The sequence below is a fragment of the Antrostomus carolinensis genome, unplaced genomic scaffold (genome assembly GCF_000700745.2).
Source record: "Antrostomus carolinensis isolate BGI_N321 unplaced genomic scaffold, ASM70074v2 scaffold26323, whole genome shotgun sequence".
In the NCBI taxonomy this organism is placed as follows: Eukaryota; Metazoa; Chordata; class Aves; order Caprimulgiformes; family Caprimulgidae; genus Antrostomus; species Antrostomus carolinensis.
In genome coordinates, this window is record NW_010306337.1 from 12735 (window position 1) to 31469 (window position 18735).

The window sequence follows — 18735 nt, forward strand, 5'->3', positions numbered from 1 at the left end:
AGCAGATTTTGCTGGCTTGTGGCTAATCCTTGCTAGGAGGTTTTATGGAACATCGCACACTTGATGACTGGGGAGAGGTCATGGGTTTAGGAAGTTGTTTGACTGGTGTATTGTTTGATGTGTCTTGTACAGTGTTTTAAACTGAAGGAACAGTTTAAAACTGGTTGAATGGTGAGATGGGTGAGAAGTGGCAACGCCTGTTTAAGGAACGAGGAGCACAGCTACTGTTGTCCTCTGTGAGGTGGAGGTGAATAGGATGGGATCAGATGCGTTACTGAGAAAACCAGAGTGCTAAGCAAATGGCAGGAGAATGTGGTTGCTTGATTCAGGAATAGACGTGCCTTGAGATGGAGAAAATAGTGGAACAAAAGAAAGGAGCTGGTATGTGGATGGTTGGATTCAGAGCAGTCAGGCTGCAAAAAATGAGACTATTGAAGGAAAATGAGAAACTTTGAGCACTGAGACTTACCTAGATTTGTTTTCTAATGGGAATATTATAATTAGCAGGTTGCTATAAATGTGGAAAAACTATAAATGAACCAAAAGGGCCATGAGTTATGCCAACTAATTACTTATAGATGCACTGAAAATGGTGTAACACGCTTTCAAATTGCAATGTGTGGGGGTGGGAAATGTTCATTACTAGATTAGTTCTCAAGGATTTTGTTAGTGAAGGACAGAGAAGAGTAGTGCAGGTAGTGCAAGAGAGACTCCACCGCTGTGGGGATAAGGGACAAAGATTGATATCAAACTGTGGGTTGCTTCCAAAGGATGCTTGGAATAATCCCGAAGTTACTGTACAAAGATGAAGAGGCGTGTTTGGGTTTGGGCTGGAGAAACAAAGGCAGTAATGTATTTCTAATCTTTGTGAGCATATCTGAAGTTTCTTTTGTTCGCTGTTTCCCCTCTGAACTTGAACTTGCACTAGAACTGCAACAGTACCTTGTAAAACAAAATAATTGTTATTTTAAAACCCACATCAATTTGCTGTTGTTTATTCCCTGAAATATTAGCCATTGGAACAGGGGAGCTGAAGGCATTTCTGTAAGGACTGTGTTTCTGCTCTGCTTTGGCGGTAGGAGAGATGCTTCTCTTTGAACGGAGGGAGGGCTAGGGGAGAAGAAGGGATGTAGGGTGTGTCTGCATCAGCAGTTCAGTGGAGGGATTTTTTTTTTTGATGCAAGTATATGCTGCATGATGTCAGAGCAGTTTACTTCTTGGTGACACAAAGGTTTAGGTAGTGTCTAGGGATGTTCTGTGGATATACCACATGCAGCCTGGGCTCCAAGCAGGCTCCAGTAACTATCTACACTGTGTCCGTTGCCAGTTCTGTATGCCTGGTACATAAATTTCTTTGCCAGTACGTGATGTGGATATCCAGTCCTAGATCCATAAAAAAGTCACAGCAAATTTAACCCCTTAAAGTTAACAAAGATGATTTGTTGAAGGATATCAGTCTGGACAACAAGCTGCTCTGGATGCTAAATTTGTAGCAAGTTTTCTGAAACTGTGTAGTGATGAGACTGTATATGAATCTTGAAATTATGTTGGAAACACTTCATGTGTCAACTGACAGAGGTGTTATGAAGCAGCATGTCCGAGTCTGCTTGAAGGGAGTGGTTGCAGTAGCCCTTATGAGAGTGTTGCTGTTAAGAGTAATTTTGTTATGATTTAAGGACAGGAAATGATCTCCAGAAAGTGTATTACACTTAGTTTTTCTAATTTTGTACTCCAATCTTTAATAAATAAACCCCAAACCTCTCTTTTCACTTCATCTTGCATCCCACCTCCTTCTCCCCAGATAAAATTATGAGTATGCTTACATATATGAACTGTTTTTATAGAAAATAATTGCAATAAGAGTTGGGTTAAAATTTTGTTTGCCTAAATACTGCTTTTTCTTAATTCCTGTAACAAACTATTTATATGTGAAATGACAGTATTTGATATAGAAGAGCTTCTGATGCATGTGTTCTTGCAGATCCTCAGGGGGAAGATACACACTTTCTTGGTATATATATTCATGCAATATTTTTACAGTAATCTGTTTTAAGAGAGTGGTTTTAGGCTCAGTATAGGCTCCTCTTTTGAGTTTAATAACTGCATCTTAAAATAACTGCTGTCTTTCAATATTTCTTCCCGTTGTTTCAAAGCTGTATTGTATTGACCTCTGGTTTTTCAGTGCCATATTAAATGCTATGTTCCCACCTCCTCTATTAATGGAAAGACTATATCCTGAATTTCACACAGATTTCTGGGTCACAGGACATGTGGAGGACTGTGTGGGTGTTGTAGTGTTTTGGTTTGGGTATGGGTTTTTGTTTGTTTTGGTTTTGTTTGCTTGTTTTGTTTTGTACTGTTACCAGTGTGGTACCATTGCTTATGTCTGCGAATAGGAGGAGTGGAAAACCTGTAGACTGAACTGAATTATTTTTCTTACTGCCTTTGTCTTCCATGAGCAGCAAGTTATATTGATTGATTAAAGGGAGGGTCTGGAAATTCCTGTTCTAGGAATTACTGCTCCTAGTTTTTAGTATTTTCCATTTTTTGCTGTTGCTTTTCCAAATTTAAATATTTATACTTTGCTAGAAAGAACAAAAAAATACTGCCAGCAGCAAGTTCTGTATTTAATTAAAGCCATACATTCGTTTTACCTTTGCTTTCCTCAGGTGAAATATTTCATTCGTGGCTGCTCTGTTAGCCACGGAGGGGGACAGCAGTTCCTCCAGAGCAGGCCAGGGAAATATTGTGAGAAAGCCCCTTTTAGAAAAAGGAAGTTTAGTATGTGTGGCCTTAGAAGAGGGCAGAACAGTCAGAGTGTGCTATTTATGTATTTGTCACGGGAGAATCAGCTCCCACAGGAAAGTAGACAGTGGAAAGTGTCAACGTATTTATGCGTCCCTAGCCAGACAGCGATGCGTTCGCACGGTGTGTGTGTATCTCACCGTGTGGGTTCACAGAAGTCACAAGACCGCGCTTATCTGAAAAACACTCATGTTCTGGTTGTCCAGTCAGTGCAGTTCTGTTTTGTTTTGATGTTAGATATTGGTGGCATGTTGGAATACATTGTCTTTGCACCCTCTTGACATGCATTGCAAAATTCTCTCTTAGGTTTCTTGTTCAGTTCTTAGTATATTTATCAGCGTAACCCCTTCCATAACGTTCTCCTTTTCCCAGGTATCCTTTGCGTGGCTGACCAGTGTCACGGCTTGCGCGAGCTGGCGCTGAACTACCACCTGCTGAGCGATGAGCTCCTGCTTGCCTTGTCTTCTGAGAAACACGTCAGGTTGGAACACTTGCGCATCGACGTTGTCAGTGAAAATCCTGGACAGACTCAGTTCCACACCATTCAGAAGAGCAGCTGGGACGCTTTCATCAAGCATTCTCCTAAAGTAAATTTAGTCATGTACTTTTTCTTGTACGAAGAAGAGTTTGACCCGTTCTTTCGTTACGAAATACCCGTCACTCACCTTTACTTTGGCAGATCGGTCAGCAAAGACGTGCTCGGCCGCGTTGGGATGACGTGTCCTCGGTTAGTCGAACTGGTGGTGTGCGCCAACGGATTGCGGCCGCTGGATGAGGAGCTGATCCGTATTGCGGAACGTTGCAAGTACCTGTCAGCCGTTGGCCTAGGAGAGTGTGAAGTCTCTTGCAGTGCCTTTGTTGAGTTTGTCAAGATGTGTGGCGGTCGCCTCTCTCAGCTTTCTATTATGGAGGAAGTTTTGATTCCTGATCAGAAATACAGCCTAGAGCAGATCCATTGGGAAGTTTCAAAGCATCTCGGTAGAGTCTGGTTCCCAGACATGATGCCCACGTGGTAAAGTCCTTAGCAGACTTCTGGGCGGATGGAATAGCACCTTAACCCCAAGCTTACCATAGTGCAATTTGCTGTATAAGCTTATTCAATACTATAGTTTTTACTGTCAGTTACTTTGATTAGAAAATAAATTCTTCATTCAAACATGATTTATGAAATCTAGATTCAAAAATGGAAATCATGGATAGCTCCAAAGCCCTCTTTCATCCGAACAAAAATCTATTTTCTGTTCTAGAATTGTTCTTTTTCACTGACAATGACCTCAGACTTTTATGGAAATTAAAAACATGTATTTAAGATACTGAAATGTATCTGCAAAGTATCAGGTTTAATATGCTGTCCTTCTTTGATTCAGATGCTAGTATTGAACACAATCAGATTTGATCTTTAGAAACAAAACCCCACCAAAATTGCATGCTTCTGTTGCAGACTGTAGCACTTCAAAATCTAGTCATGTAGATGGCAAGATTAAGATTTTAAGGAGTATTTAGTAAGCTATGAAATACACACTTTCTTTTATATAATGCTAATTAAAGGCAAGAGCAGAGCAATACACAATAGTATAGTTTAGGCAATTAAAACACTAAGTTTGCTACCTTATTGAGCAGATTATTAGATCCACCTAAAATGTATTTAGAGCGCAAACAAATAGTGCGAGCTACGGAAAGTGGTGTGGGTTTTTTCCCCTCTATGCATTTTAATGTAGTTTGCTGATGGGGTCTCAGATCTGTGTCTAAACCTGTTTTAAGGTATTTTATGTCTAGCTCAGGAAGCGAAAGCATTCTGGGGAAAAATGTAGATACATTGTAATTAAAAACGCATTGGAGTTAATGAGCTCTTCTTGCACATTAACCAGTTTTGCAGCATAGGGTTAGATGGAATAATGTATAGTTTGTTAAAGGAATCCTGCAGTGTTAAATGTGGTGACGTGAACAGCATGAGACAAGAAAGCTAAAATCTGAACGGTGACCAAGAACCTTTTAACAAAATCACAGACGTTTTGGCTGCTTTCAGGTTGAGAGAAATGACGTTGTAACAGTTGCTTAAGCTGTATAAACTAATTGTATACTGTAAATCTGTTTCAGAAATGTTTATGTATAAAGTGAATGTTTGATAGATGATCATTTTGTATACCCTTAATTCAGCTAGTTTGATCACTTCATAATATTTAAAACACAAAAAGCAGTAAATTTGCGTGAAGTAGAGCAATAGGCAAAAAATTGTTTTGAGTATTTGGTAAATCAGTTTTACTAAAGAAAGTTTTTAGTCTGTAAGTGGTGTAGGCAATGTATTGCCTGTGATCTGGACGTGGCTTGTGACTGCATTTCTTACTGCCAACAGTTACGTTATTTCCTCTTTTACACGATCGATGGGTAACACTAAAGTATCCACGCGACTGATGAATGTGTTGGAAAGGTGTGGTCAGCTGCCAGCAAGGCAACGCTGCTTCTGCTGTGGGCTCCTCTGAACTGGGCTGGTGGCTGCTTCTCCTTGGAGCTGCTCAGCTAGTGATGGAAATAAGTAGGTTTTCTTAATTTCTGATTTCAGTAATGTTTATCCAAATGTATAGTTCAAGTGTAATACACTTATGAGCGTATTTAAGTTCATAACTATATTTTGAGCAAACACTGCTCAGCGGACTCGACATCTTTATAGGGGAGTTGTATGTTTCTGTAGAGCTTTGATTTAAAAATTGCATTTTATGAAATACGCATTTTTTTGTATTAGAATTTGTTAAATTAATGTAATACTGTAATTTGCTTTTATTTGTATAAAAGGTATCAATATACTTAGTCTGTAAAAGTAAAAAAGCTCATTGTTTTTTATATTCTGACTCTCAGAATTGCCTGTGTGATAAAGGTGGAGTGATCTGGGGGAAGAAGACGTGTTTTCACTAAATTAACCTGTGAAGTAATCTCATTAGTAACGCAGCTAAAACCTCTCTGGACCTTGACTGCTGGTGTCCTGACGTTGGTCTGTTGCTGACTGCTCTGTGGTAGTGGGAATAACTGAAAGGCAGGACACAGCCTAAATACCAGAGTTCCCTCACTTCTGGAATTCCTGTCTTTGAAACCCGGCATTCCGCTTCTTACAGAGAGAACCAGGTCAGCTCCTGAGGTGGGGACGTGTTAGCAGCTGAAGGCTTCATGCTCAGTTGTAGTGGGACTGCTTTCCCCAGCAAGGTAGCTGGCCAGCCTTTTCTGAGAAGGTCTCTGTCTTGTTGCATAGACTTCAAAAAGTCCTTCAGAGCTGCAGTGTGGTATCATAACAGTTATCAAGGATAAGAAACCCACCTGAAAGCAGTTCTTTCTCTTCCACTGAAGGGCTGTGGGTTTTATACATCAAACCAATTACAGCATCCTCAGCTCAAATAGTCCAGCTATAAAACAAACTTCCCAGGCAAGGCTGTATTTTAAGTGGTTTCAGGAAGAGCTATAATGGTCCTTATAGAATCATAGAATGGTTTGGGTTGGAAGGGACCTTAAAGATCATGTAGTTCCAACCCCCCTGCCATCAGCAGGGACACCTTCCACTAGACCAGGTTGCTCAAAGCCTCATCCAGCCTGGCCTTAAACACTTCCAGGGAGGGGGCATCCACAGCTTCCTTGGGCAACCTGTTCCAGTGTCTGACCACCCTCACAGTGAAGAACTTCTTCCTAATATCTAATCTAAACCTCCCCTCTTTCAGTTTAAACTTATGAAAGGTCCTTCCCCAGCTTTCTTGTAGGCCCCTTCAGGTACTGGAAGGCCACCGTAAGATCTCCCCGGAGCCTTCTCTTCTCCAGGCTGAACAGCCCCAACTCTCTCAGCCTGTCAAGCAAATCTTGTACAATTCTTATTTTGCCTTCTACACATCTTGGAAAAAATGAGTAATTAAAAAACCAACCCAACTGAAGTCTGTAACGTGAGTAGTAATGAGTACCATGGACTGTCGTGAAGTTCACTAGAAAGGTGAACACTGGTGTCTTACAGCTGTATAATACAATTTTCCCTGAGTTCGTATTTCTTCCTGTTTTCCAGAGAAGATAATCCAGCACTGGCATGCTTGTCCAGTTTTGGGGATGAGTTGTTAATGTGTGCAGTCCCAAATCTTGCCTCTGAACAGAAGTGCTACATCACTTCAGCTTTTGGACATAAAATTACTCTTAAAAGCTGTTGATGTCAAAGAGCTGGGGTAATCCTGGCCAGTTATGCTGGTTTCCCAGGACATGATGTAGCAAAAATGAAAAGATGAGTAACTGAAGAGCAGCTGCTTACGTTAACTTTGTAGTTTCCTGTGATCCACCTAAAACTACAAACTTGTGCATTTCAGTGGGTTTTTTAGGGATTTTTAGTCAGGAGCTTTCACTAATACTATGCAAACTGGTGTAACTCTGCAGGTATAATTTAGCTCTATCTATTGCAGTTGTTGTTAAAAGCTTGATGTGTGCCAGATGAATTTCCTGTGAATTTAGAGCAGGGTTCAACTGGACCTCTTCATGTCTAGAGTAGGCCTGGCTAAAACCTGAACTTTGTTACACGGGAGAGATCTCTCTGCATCTCTCTGGCTGGTCTAGTTGGCTGCGTATGAAATTGTGAAAGTAAGCACTGCTGCTGTATATGAAACTAGAGCATTGATTTAATGAGGAAATTACTGAAATCTTACAGGGACTCAGAACTTCAGTGCTTGTAGTTCAAGACTACAAACTATGAATTAATTTTCCTAAAATACAGGTGCTGTAGAAACAAGTTCCTTGGAGAGACGGTTGAAGTTTAATAGTATCACAACCAGGACAGTGAAGCCACGATTAACCCTGGATGTTCTGTATATTCATCTGTTCACCCTTTTTCTTCAGGTTCTCGTGTCAGATCTCATCCACTGCTGGCTGTTGTCGTTCATGTGCTTTGAAATGGGGGCTGTGGTGGCTTCCTGCTCCGTCTCCTGCCTGTGCTTTTGCAAGATGGCATTTCCTTGCAAAATGCTGAGGAACTGGGACAACTTTGGACCTTTCAGAGGAAAATATCTGTTCCTTCCAGTCTTGCAGCCTGACAGAAAACTCGTACTTTCTTATTTTAGGATGATCCCGCACAAAGATCAGCTGTCATGGTTTGTTATATGAGTAAGGAGAAGGACTCTTGTGATTCATCATATTGTGCTTTAGCTGTTGGATAGTCCTGTATGGATGCAAGATAAAGAACTGTGTGATCCAGATTGAACTGGCCCTCGGGCAGCCTGGATCTCAGAACCTGATTTCAGCCTTAGTAAGGCAAGAACTTTGGGGGATGTAGCATCATAACCAGTTTTGCTGCTTTATCCCTGAGGAACAAGATGTAAGAGAGAAAGTGCCACCCCTGAACCCTCCCCCAAACAAAAGCTTGAGTGTTTTGGGGATGGGGATAGGGGAAAGGAGGGAAAGGGTTGATTTCCTACTTCTGGAGCTGAACTCTGACAGGAACGAAGTATTTGGGCTTATCCTTGAGCCGGGCAATTAGGAGAGTCCCTGGTTCCTACCCTCAGGCCAGCGCTGGTACCAGCTAGGTGTGAGTGGAATATTTGTTAGGGGTGATGCTGTTTCTGATCCCCTGTGTGACTTTCAGCATGAAGACAGCCACCTCAAAGGCTTGAGCTAAAGAGGTGGTTTTTGGGCACGAACAACAACAGCCCATCAGGTGTAGAGAAACTGTCAGGCATCACAAATGTTTATTTCCACCTGTCTGTGCATTCAGTCTGTCCAGTTGGCTTTTAAGTTCCTGAACAAAAACTCTCACATTGAGAGAAGCAAAGAAAGTGAGGGGCTTGCTCTCCAGTGCTTGTGCCCAGAAGGAACTCGGGTGTGGTTTGTTTTGTTGTTTGTTTGGGTTTTTATTTTAAAAAGGGCAACTCCTCTGTTGATAATCAGCACCTTTAAACTAAGGATAGAGTTCAAAGTGCGAAGCAGCCGTGTGTGTGCATAGACGCAGCTGCTAAAGGAATTGTCAAGTGATCGGGCTGCTGCTGCTGAAAACACTCACGGATCCTGTCCGAAATAGCTGCTCTGTAATACTGCTGAAATAGATGCAGGCTCCTTGACAAATACTGCCCAGTTGTCTTCATCTTTTTTTTGTTGTTGTTGTTACCAGAAGCTTACTGCTCTTTTAACTTGCAACTTATACCTATTAGGATGTAACTGTTTCTTCTTGAAGTAACTCCATGTACCATCCATTACAGTTAAAGGAAAAATGCTAAATTCAGCACATTGTAAAGATGAAATGGGAAAAGTGAGAAGGGCTGTTGTTTAGGTACAAACAGCCCAGGATATTATGAACTTGTACTGACTGATAGAACCATGAAGTTAAGTTTGACCACAGACATGGAAAGTGATGGCTTCTTTCATATAAACACCTGTTATTTTTGATCAAGTTCTTTAATAATCATGAAGGTTTTACCTCTGCAACCAAGTCAGCTATGGCAAGTTGCTGCATAATCTCTCCAGGTATTACTGCAAACACACATTTTTTTTTTGATAGTTAGGAGCTGCACGAGGCAGCTTTGACAGCTCCCGTTAGCTGTGTATTTTGGGATCTGGCACTTCCAGTTCTGTAAGGCTCTTCTGTGCATCACAAAATACTGCAGCTACTGGGGGAAAGAATGACTGTGGTGTGGCTCTCTAGGTCCCATACGAAGTACCGTACGGTGAACAAACCTGACTGTCAACCCTCTATTATGAGGGAGCATGACCTGCCCCACCATGGCATCTGCTTCAGGCTCTGAAAGGTCTCTAGCTGCATCAATGCTACAAGCTTTTTAAAAATAAGCTTTTGGGGCTTCTACTGGCTTGGTTCCATGATCCTCTTTCCCCTTCAGAGCTTCAGACACTGGTTTTGAGGTTGAGGCTTTTTCCTGAGAACATAAATGTGGGTTCAACAATGTCGAGGGTTTTGAAGTCATAAAAACATGCATCAACAAGAATGTACCTTCTGTAGACAGGCTTGCTGCACACCTTTACCTTCCCCAGTGCCTCCTGGATTACCTTCTTGGTGGGTAATCTGAAGCTCAGCTGGTTAAAGCAAGGGCTTGTGACTTTGGCTGCAAAGAGTAAAGTCTTTCAAGCTGAAGCAGAAGATGAAGTTTCACATGACAGTGGAACTAATTAGCAGGTTTCCCCTGCAGAACAGAGGTGCTCTGATGTTCATCCCATTACACGATAATGCAATTCAACTAATTAATTTTAGTCACTTTTTAATACAAAGTTAATTTTCTGCCATTCTCATGATTTGAATCAAACCACTTAGTACTCTCACTGTGTAGCCCCCTTTCTGGCTGCAGCAGGCAATGAACTTGGCTCAGGCCAAATGAAACTGCAGCGCCGGGTTCCTGCGTTACTGCTTAGCCAGGCTGCAGTCATCCCCTCTGCAGGAGTCATCCCCTCTGCAGGAGTCATCCCCCCTGCAGGAGGGCTGCTCATCCTGTGACTAGTTCTAAAATAACCAAAAGTGAGCAGTGTACACTTGGAGATCATTATAATCATAGAATGGTTTGGATTGGAAGGGACCTTAAAGATCATCTAGTTCCAACCCCCCTGCCATCAGCAGGGACACCTTCCACTAGACCAGGTTGCTCAAAGCCTCATCCAGCCTGGCCTTAAACACTTCCAGGGAGGGGGCATCCACAACTTCCTTGGGCAACCTGTTCCAGTGTCTGACCACCCTCACAGTGAAAAACTTCTTCCTAATATCTAATCTAAACCTCCCCTCTTTCAGTTTAAACCCATTTCCCCTTGTTCTGTCATTAGTTGCCCTTATGAAAAGTCCCTCCCCAGCTTTCTTGTAGCCCCTTCAGCTACTGGGAGGCCGCTATAAGATCTCCCCAGAGCCTTCTCTTTTTCAGGCTGAACAGCCCCAACTCTTTCAATGCTGCAAGTTTTGGGAGTTTTTTTTGTGTAGGCACCTCACTGGTCTCCAAAAAACTGGTGTTCCATTGGCTTTGGTCAGTTGGGTTTAAAGGGAACTAGTTGCCAAGCTCCTCTAGGCAGAGCCTGGAACAGGACTCAAGGACACTGCACCTGCATTGCTGCCTGTGAGATGCTGCAATCCCTTTTCACTGGCAAATCTGTGACAAGCACAGATTTTTAACTGCGACTTTGACACCCCACAAACTGTCATTGCTTCTTTCATATTAAGGATTCCACGCTTTTAACAGAAATCTGAAAGGAAAATAACCATGAAACTGACCTAATGGAAGCCTCAAGTAGACTTTAAGGCAGGGGAATGCTACAACACTGCAGTTGCACCAAAGTTGACATGAAAACAGGCTGTTTACCTTCTACCTGTGTTTGTTAGAAAACACACACAAAAATCTCAGGAAGAGCCATGTGTATTGTATTTACAGTGCAGGTAAAGAAAGCAAAGTGCTGAAAAGACACCCCCCCATGCCATCTTCTAATAGATGTGCTGCCCCTTCCCACCCCACACCTACATCATGAACCAGAGAACAGTTCATAGGTCCCAGTTACACAAACCAGAGCAATACAGAAACACTGACCTAAGGCACATGTTGAGGAATTTGGCACATCCAGACACTCAGGTTTGTTGGCTCCAACGCACGGATTAGCTGAGTTGGTCAGACCAGAGGGTCCTTGTAACGCTTGTGTCCCATCTCTGCTGGTGGCCAGGTGCTGTCTGTCACCACACAGCCATGGATGCGGAGAGTGCCTGCGAGCAGAGCAGGCAGGCTGCCTCCCATTCCCCCTCTGCCACTGCAGAGTTTAGCCAGGAGGAGCCACATCAGCCAACCTTCAGGCAGCAGCTCTCTGTGGTTACACAGAAGCTGGCCAAGCCAGAGATGCTGAAGCACTCATGACTGTGTTACACAGGCAGCAAGAAAAAAAGGCAGAGTCTTTCACCTGGTCTAGCCAAGCCCTCCCAACACAACCTCTACAGTTCACAGTGACACATCCAGCACTTCAATACCATCATGGTAGCCCTCCAAAATCCTTAAGGATATTCTGGCATAAGGGCAAGTTGATTCTTCAGTAAGCAATTACACACCAAAGGATGTTTTGTTTCCCAGAGGTAAAGGGACCTCTTCATAAATTATTTTGAGATAAGGGAACTTCATAGGTAAAAACCAGTATTCCAAGTTGTAGAAGAGGTAAAAGTGACGATTCAAGATGACACGATCAACTATTTTGAGGAGATCCACAAAAAACTCTCTGACTGTCCGATGAGGTTTGAATGGATAATAGAAGTCTCTTATAGCTGCTGCCAATGTCTTGTTTCCTAGTGGTCCGAAAATAGATGTTTCATTTCCCAAGTAAATAGGTTCTCCACTGAATAAAATTATGCTCGTATAGTTCGTTTGTATCTTCTCAAATACAGCTCCTAAGTCAGCTAGCTTCTGGTACGTTCTCAGTATAAATTTAGAGCATTCATAAGAGTCAAACCATACTATTGATTTTTTGTCAGGACTTGCTTGAACTGTCCAAGTCTCATAGTAAATGCCAGTGTCATTGTCATATTTTACCCATTTTGCCATTTCATTAAACATGGTTCCTGCAAGAGATTAAAATAAATATTACAGAGACAAGATAACAAATACATGACTCAAAATATTTTCCATCTATTTCAAGGTTCACCTCCCATCCCTGCAAAAGTTTACCTACAACATTACCTAACCATACAAAGACAGGAGGCTTAGGTTAGAGGGAGAAGTGATACCCCACTGAATAAACTACATTTCCATGTAAGTTATTTAAACTAATTCCTTTTCCTGCTGCCATGGCAGAATATCCAAACATCTGAGAACCGTACCAGTTCTCATTTTGTTTCACCTACGCAGACAAACAGGGCAGGCAGTACAACCTACAGGAGATGCCAACAAAGTGCTCACCGTTACAAGAGGTGTTTCTGCACTTCCTCAAGTTTTAACTAAATTTAGCAACTCGGGGCTGAAGATTTCATGTCTCTCCACAAAAGAAACCTTAGACTGAGACACCCTGCTGTTGTAGCAGCTCCTCAGCCAGAAAAGTTGAACTAAGCCAAACGTTATGAGTGGGATGTGAAGACTAATAGACTTAAAAAGACCTTGTGGATTATTTTTTTATTTAGAACACATTTGGAATGTTTTGGTGATTTCACAACTGGAATTAGGAAGACATCTCAGCTCGTCCCTCTGGTAGCTCCACCCATGTTATGCATCTACCCCCCCACACCCCAAAACAGAGCTGAAGCACAGGATGAATCTTCCTTCTTTTGTTTTTCCTGTAGCCCCAGCACCGCAGCTCAGCCTAGCCCTTCCCGCCTTCTCCTTCCTCAGCCATGGCACAGGGTGCAACCATCTGTGACTCGGATCTGTCTAGCACCTCACGGTCATAGCACGGCCAAGTTTTGCAGATTGTCCTTGTGCAATATACAGAAGACAGAGTCAGACAGCAGACTGCAATGGTGACAGCGCTCCAAGCCACGATCTCTCTTTAGCTGCAAGTGTTACTGCTGTGGGCACAGTAACTGGGCTTGGTAGCTGCTGAGAGACAGGCAAGACTGTTGCAAGCAGCGACCTGGCAGCTCAGGGGTGGCAGACATCAGCCAGACCTGTGTCACTAACGCTGCCCCACACACAACAACCAGCCTCTCGCTTTAAGACTGAATTCACTGCAACGTCGCATTCGTGAAGACCAATGAAGAGCACCGCATGCCACACATCTCCCTCCAAAACAAGCTGCAAAGGTCAGAGTGCTGGGTCTGCTCTTTATCAGAGAGTAAACACATCTCACGCTTACCCTGAGGCAAGGCACGTGTGCAAGCCTATACCTCAATACCTCGGAGTAACTACAGCTCTGCACATTCACCTCCCAGGCTACCCCATTATAACTGTTCCTCACTCCACAATTAAGAGCTTTTGGGCTTCACAGTAAACAACAATCATTCTGTTTAGTGAAAGTGTTGGATACTTTCTTTTTTAATTGCCCATGACTTGCTTTAATAAAACAGCAAGCCATTAAATCATTCCTGCCCTATTTTCACAGAAGAAACACACCCCTAAGTAACATTAACCTGGCTGATGGGCTTTAAAAGAAAGAGATTGCTTCAGCATGGTCTCTGCCACTGCTGACAAACAGCTCCATAGGATCCCACAAGGGCAAAGAGGGTCCAGCTCTTTCACACATTGAAGACCTCTCCCATGGGATGGAATGCTTTTTGCCTGCTCTCTGAAGGAAGCAAGTTCAGTTCGTGATGCTGTCCATCTGTGCTTGCATCCATTCACCCTCTTCCACGGTAACTTTCAGATTCCTAATCAAATCCAGACAATTCAAAACTCTCAGAGATGCTACCTTCCTAAAAGTTTCATGGAAACAAGAAGCGAGAGACAAGCAGGACCATAACAATGACATCTCGAGGCACCAGCATCACCTCACCCTTCTGAGGCACCAAATAACCCACGCAGGCAGGAAGCATTACAAGTTCCACGGCTGTAGGCAAACCTTCACCTTGGTATTCACACAAAAGAATCCAACCACATCAGGCATCAAAGATTCAGTCATGAGCTACAAACTCACAGGAAAGCAGCTCTGCTTATTTCATCACTTAAAGAACAGCCTAGAATTTCTTAGCAGGACTGGACAGATTATGTGGCGACTGAGTCCAGCAAAGCTGCTAAAGGTGGCGGCGGGCAAACACAGAGCAAGCACCGCATCACCCTACCTGTAATCAGCTCCCCACTGCGCCTTGTACGCTGTGCTAACTTCAGAGAGCGAGTGCTTTGGTCACACAAAATGCAACTCTCCCAACTAACTCCTCAGGGGACTTTGTTCATAAGTCATTCACTGTAGTACCACAGTAATACTACAGATTTATTTAAATGACCTTTTTGTTTTAGGATTTCAGTGTTCAGGATAAGCCAGGAAGCTATTCTCGTAGTCATCTATGCAGTTCGAGGTGTAAATCCTGGTTTTGTTCAATGACATATGACAGAGACCTATTACTGGGGACATTTGCACAGTTTTTATGACACATAATGGGGGAAACTGAAATAGAGATTATTACTTTTTACATTTCTGAGACTATTTCTCAATAAGCCTTATTTGTTTGCTCAGTAACACACACATTTTCACCAGTTTTTCTATCTCAGCAGGCATCTGCCACTTCACAATAGAAGGCTTTGTTTTGGTGAAGCCATGTGAAGAGTCTATAACAGTTCTGTATAAGCTGTTTTGCTATTTTTACTCTCAAGAGACTCAAGTGTTTTTGCAGAGCAACACCAAATGACCCTCATTTAACAACTCTTCTGTGGGCATTGTTCAAAACGCAGCAGCCTCATATCGCTTTCAGTATGACAGAAAGTGCAGAGATGGTATTTCAGCTCGAGATTAGCATCAGTGACTAACACTAACATTGAAAGATACTGCTTTACATGAAGACAAGGCTGCCTCTATATTTTCTGACATCAGCACCATTCAAAGCATCTGAAACCTACCTGATATTGTGGTCACAACTAGCATCAGTGACTAACACTAACATTAAAAGTACTGCTTTACATGAAGACAAGGCTGCCTCTGTATTTTCTGACATCAGCACCATCTGAAACCTACCTGATATTGTGGTCACAAGAACTAGAGTTCCATTTTCCTTCCAGTGTGCATCATCTATTCCTTCAAAAAAGCAGGCAGCTCCCTGGTTACACCAGAATGGTGCATCCATGTCAGGCCGGAGATGTGGAAACGTGCAGTTCCCAAGCTGGAAGAGCTCATACCACTCCATTGTGTAGTTTTTGCCTGTTAGAGAGCTCTTGAAACCCACAGCATCATGCATAATTTTCTGGAAAAACAAACAAACAAACAAAAAAATCCTCAAAAGTAAAAATTTTAACATAAAACAGACTTCAAAAGATAAGATGCTTGGGAGCTGCTGTGTTACAGGGTGAGAAGAGGGGGAGGGGTTCCTATAACGTCTCGGATTCAGTAGCATTGATTGTATCACACACACACACACTTTTATCACAGTCACACTGTCTCAGTGCTTGTCTGTCCACCCACTGCAAATTACGTTATATGGAGGCAGATACTCAGTGGGAGCTCACCATCAAAACTCAAGCTTGCTTTTGAATCCTTAACCTCACAGGCCTTAACCTCAAAGAAATAAAGAGCAGAACTGAGTTACCAAAACCACATCTTAGTAGTGAAAGCCACAACCAGAATGAGATAAATATTTATTTAAAAGCTGTATGGTAAATACATAAATTCAACCTTAGTTGAGCAACTAAGACAATAATATTTGAAGCTGTTTCCATTTTTGACTCTGCATGCTTGCTTCTGATGCTGCTGCTTCATGTTCAGTACTATTTCTTTATTCATTGGGGATCATGCTTTGAAGCATAATTACTCTACTGCTATTGCTATAAATATCACTGAAGTTGAGATTCTTTTACATTTGCATGACTCCATGAACGGAGACTTGAATTCAGTACTGATCATAACACCCAAGAAAGAACTGTGAAAGTAACCACCCATTCTGACCAGCTCACTGTCCACTTCTGACATATATCCATATTCATGCAAATATGTAAGGTTTTAACAACAGAAAAGTTAATAGACTAAGCAAGCATTTCATCTGGCACAAGGGGACAAATAAATGTATTTCTTTGATGCAGTGCTAGCACAGAAAAAAAGACACACAAAACATAATGGTGTGTGTATACAAAACACTCTCAATATGCTGCTCCACGGGGGGGACATATTCAAACCCACCAACAGTGCTGGTCATGCTCTTTCCTTTAGCTGAGCTAAATTCTCTAACTTTTGTTTGAAGCTTATTGCTCTTTGAGAATCTTTCCTATAGACATCCTAGCTTGTGTGCTCCAATACTCTTCCATACAAGCACATCCCAACCTTACAGCTCCCATTCTTGACACCTGCTGTTGAATTCAGCTGGATTTGCCACTATAACTTTGTTAAGCAAAAACACCACCTTACCAAATGTCCTAGGAGGTCCCCATATTTAAATTCCCACACTGGAGCCTGTAATCGATACACTTCAATGACATCCTCTTCTTTCATAACTGGAATGGCAGAGCCAGTGGGACAGAAGGTGTAACGAGCTTGGCAGTAAGGATCAGTTTTTGGGCGGTAATCAAAGCGCCTGTGTTGAGAAAGAGAAGCACACAGAACGATAAGCACAGCTTCACAGATGAAGTAACTCTCTTGTGGCTTCCTAACGGTGTGAGTGTGAGAGCTCAAGCGTGCAGCCACCCCCAAAAGACAGATTCTGTGATCCAGATACTACAACACTTGGAGCATGCGAGTGCGTAAGGCTGCTGAGGCGCAAGCTGCAGAAAAGGGACTTAGGACTTGCAAATGCAAGTCACTGTACACAGTGCTGATAGCCAAGGAGTGGACGTGATGCAGATTACAAAGGGTGACTTACACTCACAGAATCAGAGACACATAGATGTTGGGTTGAGATCTACCTCAAAAACGTTCTTCTAACAGTCTGTCTACACAGAGATTGACCAGTTTGCTCTGGGAAACTATTCTATAGGAACAGGTCCCCAGATGGAGCTATTTTTACTCTAGAATATTGCCAATATCAGAAAGAAATATTCTGTTCTCTATGCTAATTTAGATAGAGGCCTAAGAACCTATGATCACTGTTTCCATTCATCATTCCTATTAAATCTCAAAAACTGAAGACCAAATCCACTTGCGTATCACACTATGTACAAACAGCGAAAAACCTTTCTGACAAGTCTTCCTTTCCCTATTTCCTTCAAATTCACTCGCTGTATTTAACTTAAAATAAGGTTCCTATACTCCTGTTACCAAAACAGATTGGCATACAAAGCTTGACCACAGCACAGCATGAGAGTCTAACACACTCAGCTGCCCAGTAGATGCCATGAGATGACTCAAGGACATGGGACTTCCTGAGCCATAGTAAGGCTGGTAGCTCTGCTGAGACACTCTTTATTTTCCCTGTGGGCATGTTTCCCAAGCTTGTTGGGTACTTCAGCATGTCTGCCTTCACCTTCTCCAGAAGGATGGGGGGGGAGGGAGGAGGGGGGCACAGGGAGAAAAAAAGAAAATAATACGGCTGGAAAAATAACATACAGTTAGAAAACAAAGACTTATGCCAGCCACAGATTTAATTCCTGTTTCTGAATTCCACACTGTAAAATCAGTTTCCCTTCCCACTGCACCTTGCATCTGACAAGAAGGTAACAAGCCTGTTCAGAAGCATTAGAATACCACGTTTCTGAGTGTCTCACATGGACAGATTTGTACTCCAATTTTGACCAGCCCGAGACCCAGCCTTGCAACTACTGAACTCGCTGGAAAACCCGAATGCCTCGTGACTACAAGATTGGCTCCTTCAGGCATCACCTGATACAAATTTAACTGATAGGAATTACACAACAGGCTTTCAAAACTTCAGGTATGCGTTAGAGATAGCAGTTCAACTGTAACGCCTCCCTTTACAAACAGCAAACCCACACAAAACACACATGCAAGCGTAACCCTTCTCCTGAAGAGGCTCATTTCCTCAGCGTAACCAAAGCCGTAGCTACTTCCTTCAGCAGCGGGCGGTCACGGGCCCTCAGCAGCCCCAGCCCTTCTGCTGGAGCTAAGACAGCTCCGGAGCAGTGAACGGGATTTTATACCATTTCATTTATCATGAGCAGAAGTACGAAGTAAAGTTTAATTTAAAAAATAAAATAAATTGTAGCCTGACTTCCTCATCACAACTTTTTGCTAAAAATAGGAGTTAAAGGAGCATTTTTAAAGCAAGGGCAGTCATTCCCAGGGCAGTCATTACAATCCCACTGCTGACAGAACAAGTTCAGCTCTAGGCCAGAGACCAGACACCCATTCCCTTATACTTGTAAACTAAAAAACCCCCCCAAATATAGACTCATAGAATGGTTTGGGTTGGAAGGGACCTTAAAGATCATGTAGTTCCAACCCCCC

General features: G+C 42.6%; 2 protein-coding genes across 2 annotated transcripts in view; one reads left to right on the forward strand and one right to left on the reverse strand.

Moving 5' to 3' along the window:
• Positions 1-3821, forward strand: part of FBXL3 (F-box and leucine rich repeat protein 3) — an 11632-nt gene extending 7811 nt beyond the window's left edge. The window contains exon 4 of the mRNA XM_010165105.1: positions 3178-3821. Coding sequence (XP_010163407.1) covers positions 3178-3821 — 644 coding nt within the window. The remainder of the gene's footprint in view (positions 1-3177) is intronic.
• Positions 3822-11770: 7949 nt separating this feature from the next.
• CLN5 (CLN5 lysosomal BMP synthase) lies at positions 11771-16909 on the reverse strand (the record flags this gene model as incomplete). Its single annotated transcript, XM_010165107.2, has 3 exons — positions 11771-12328; positions 15364-15589; positions 16744-16909. Coding segments are annotated over 3 exons (904 nt in total), but the record flags the coding sequence as incomplete, so codon positions are not given.
• Positions 16910-18735: the final 1826 nt, after the last annotated feature.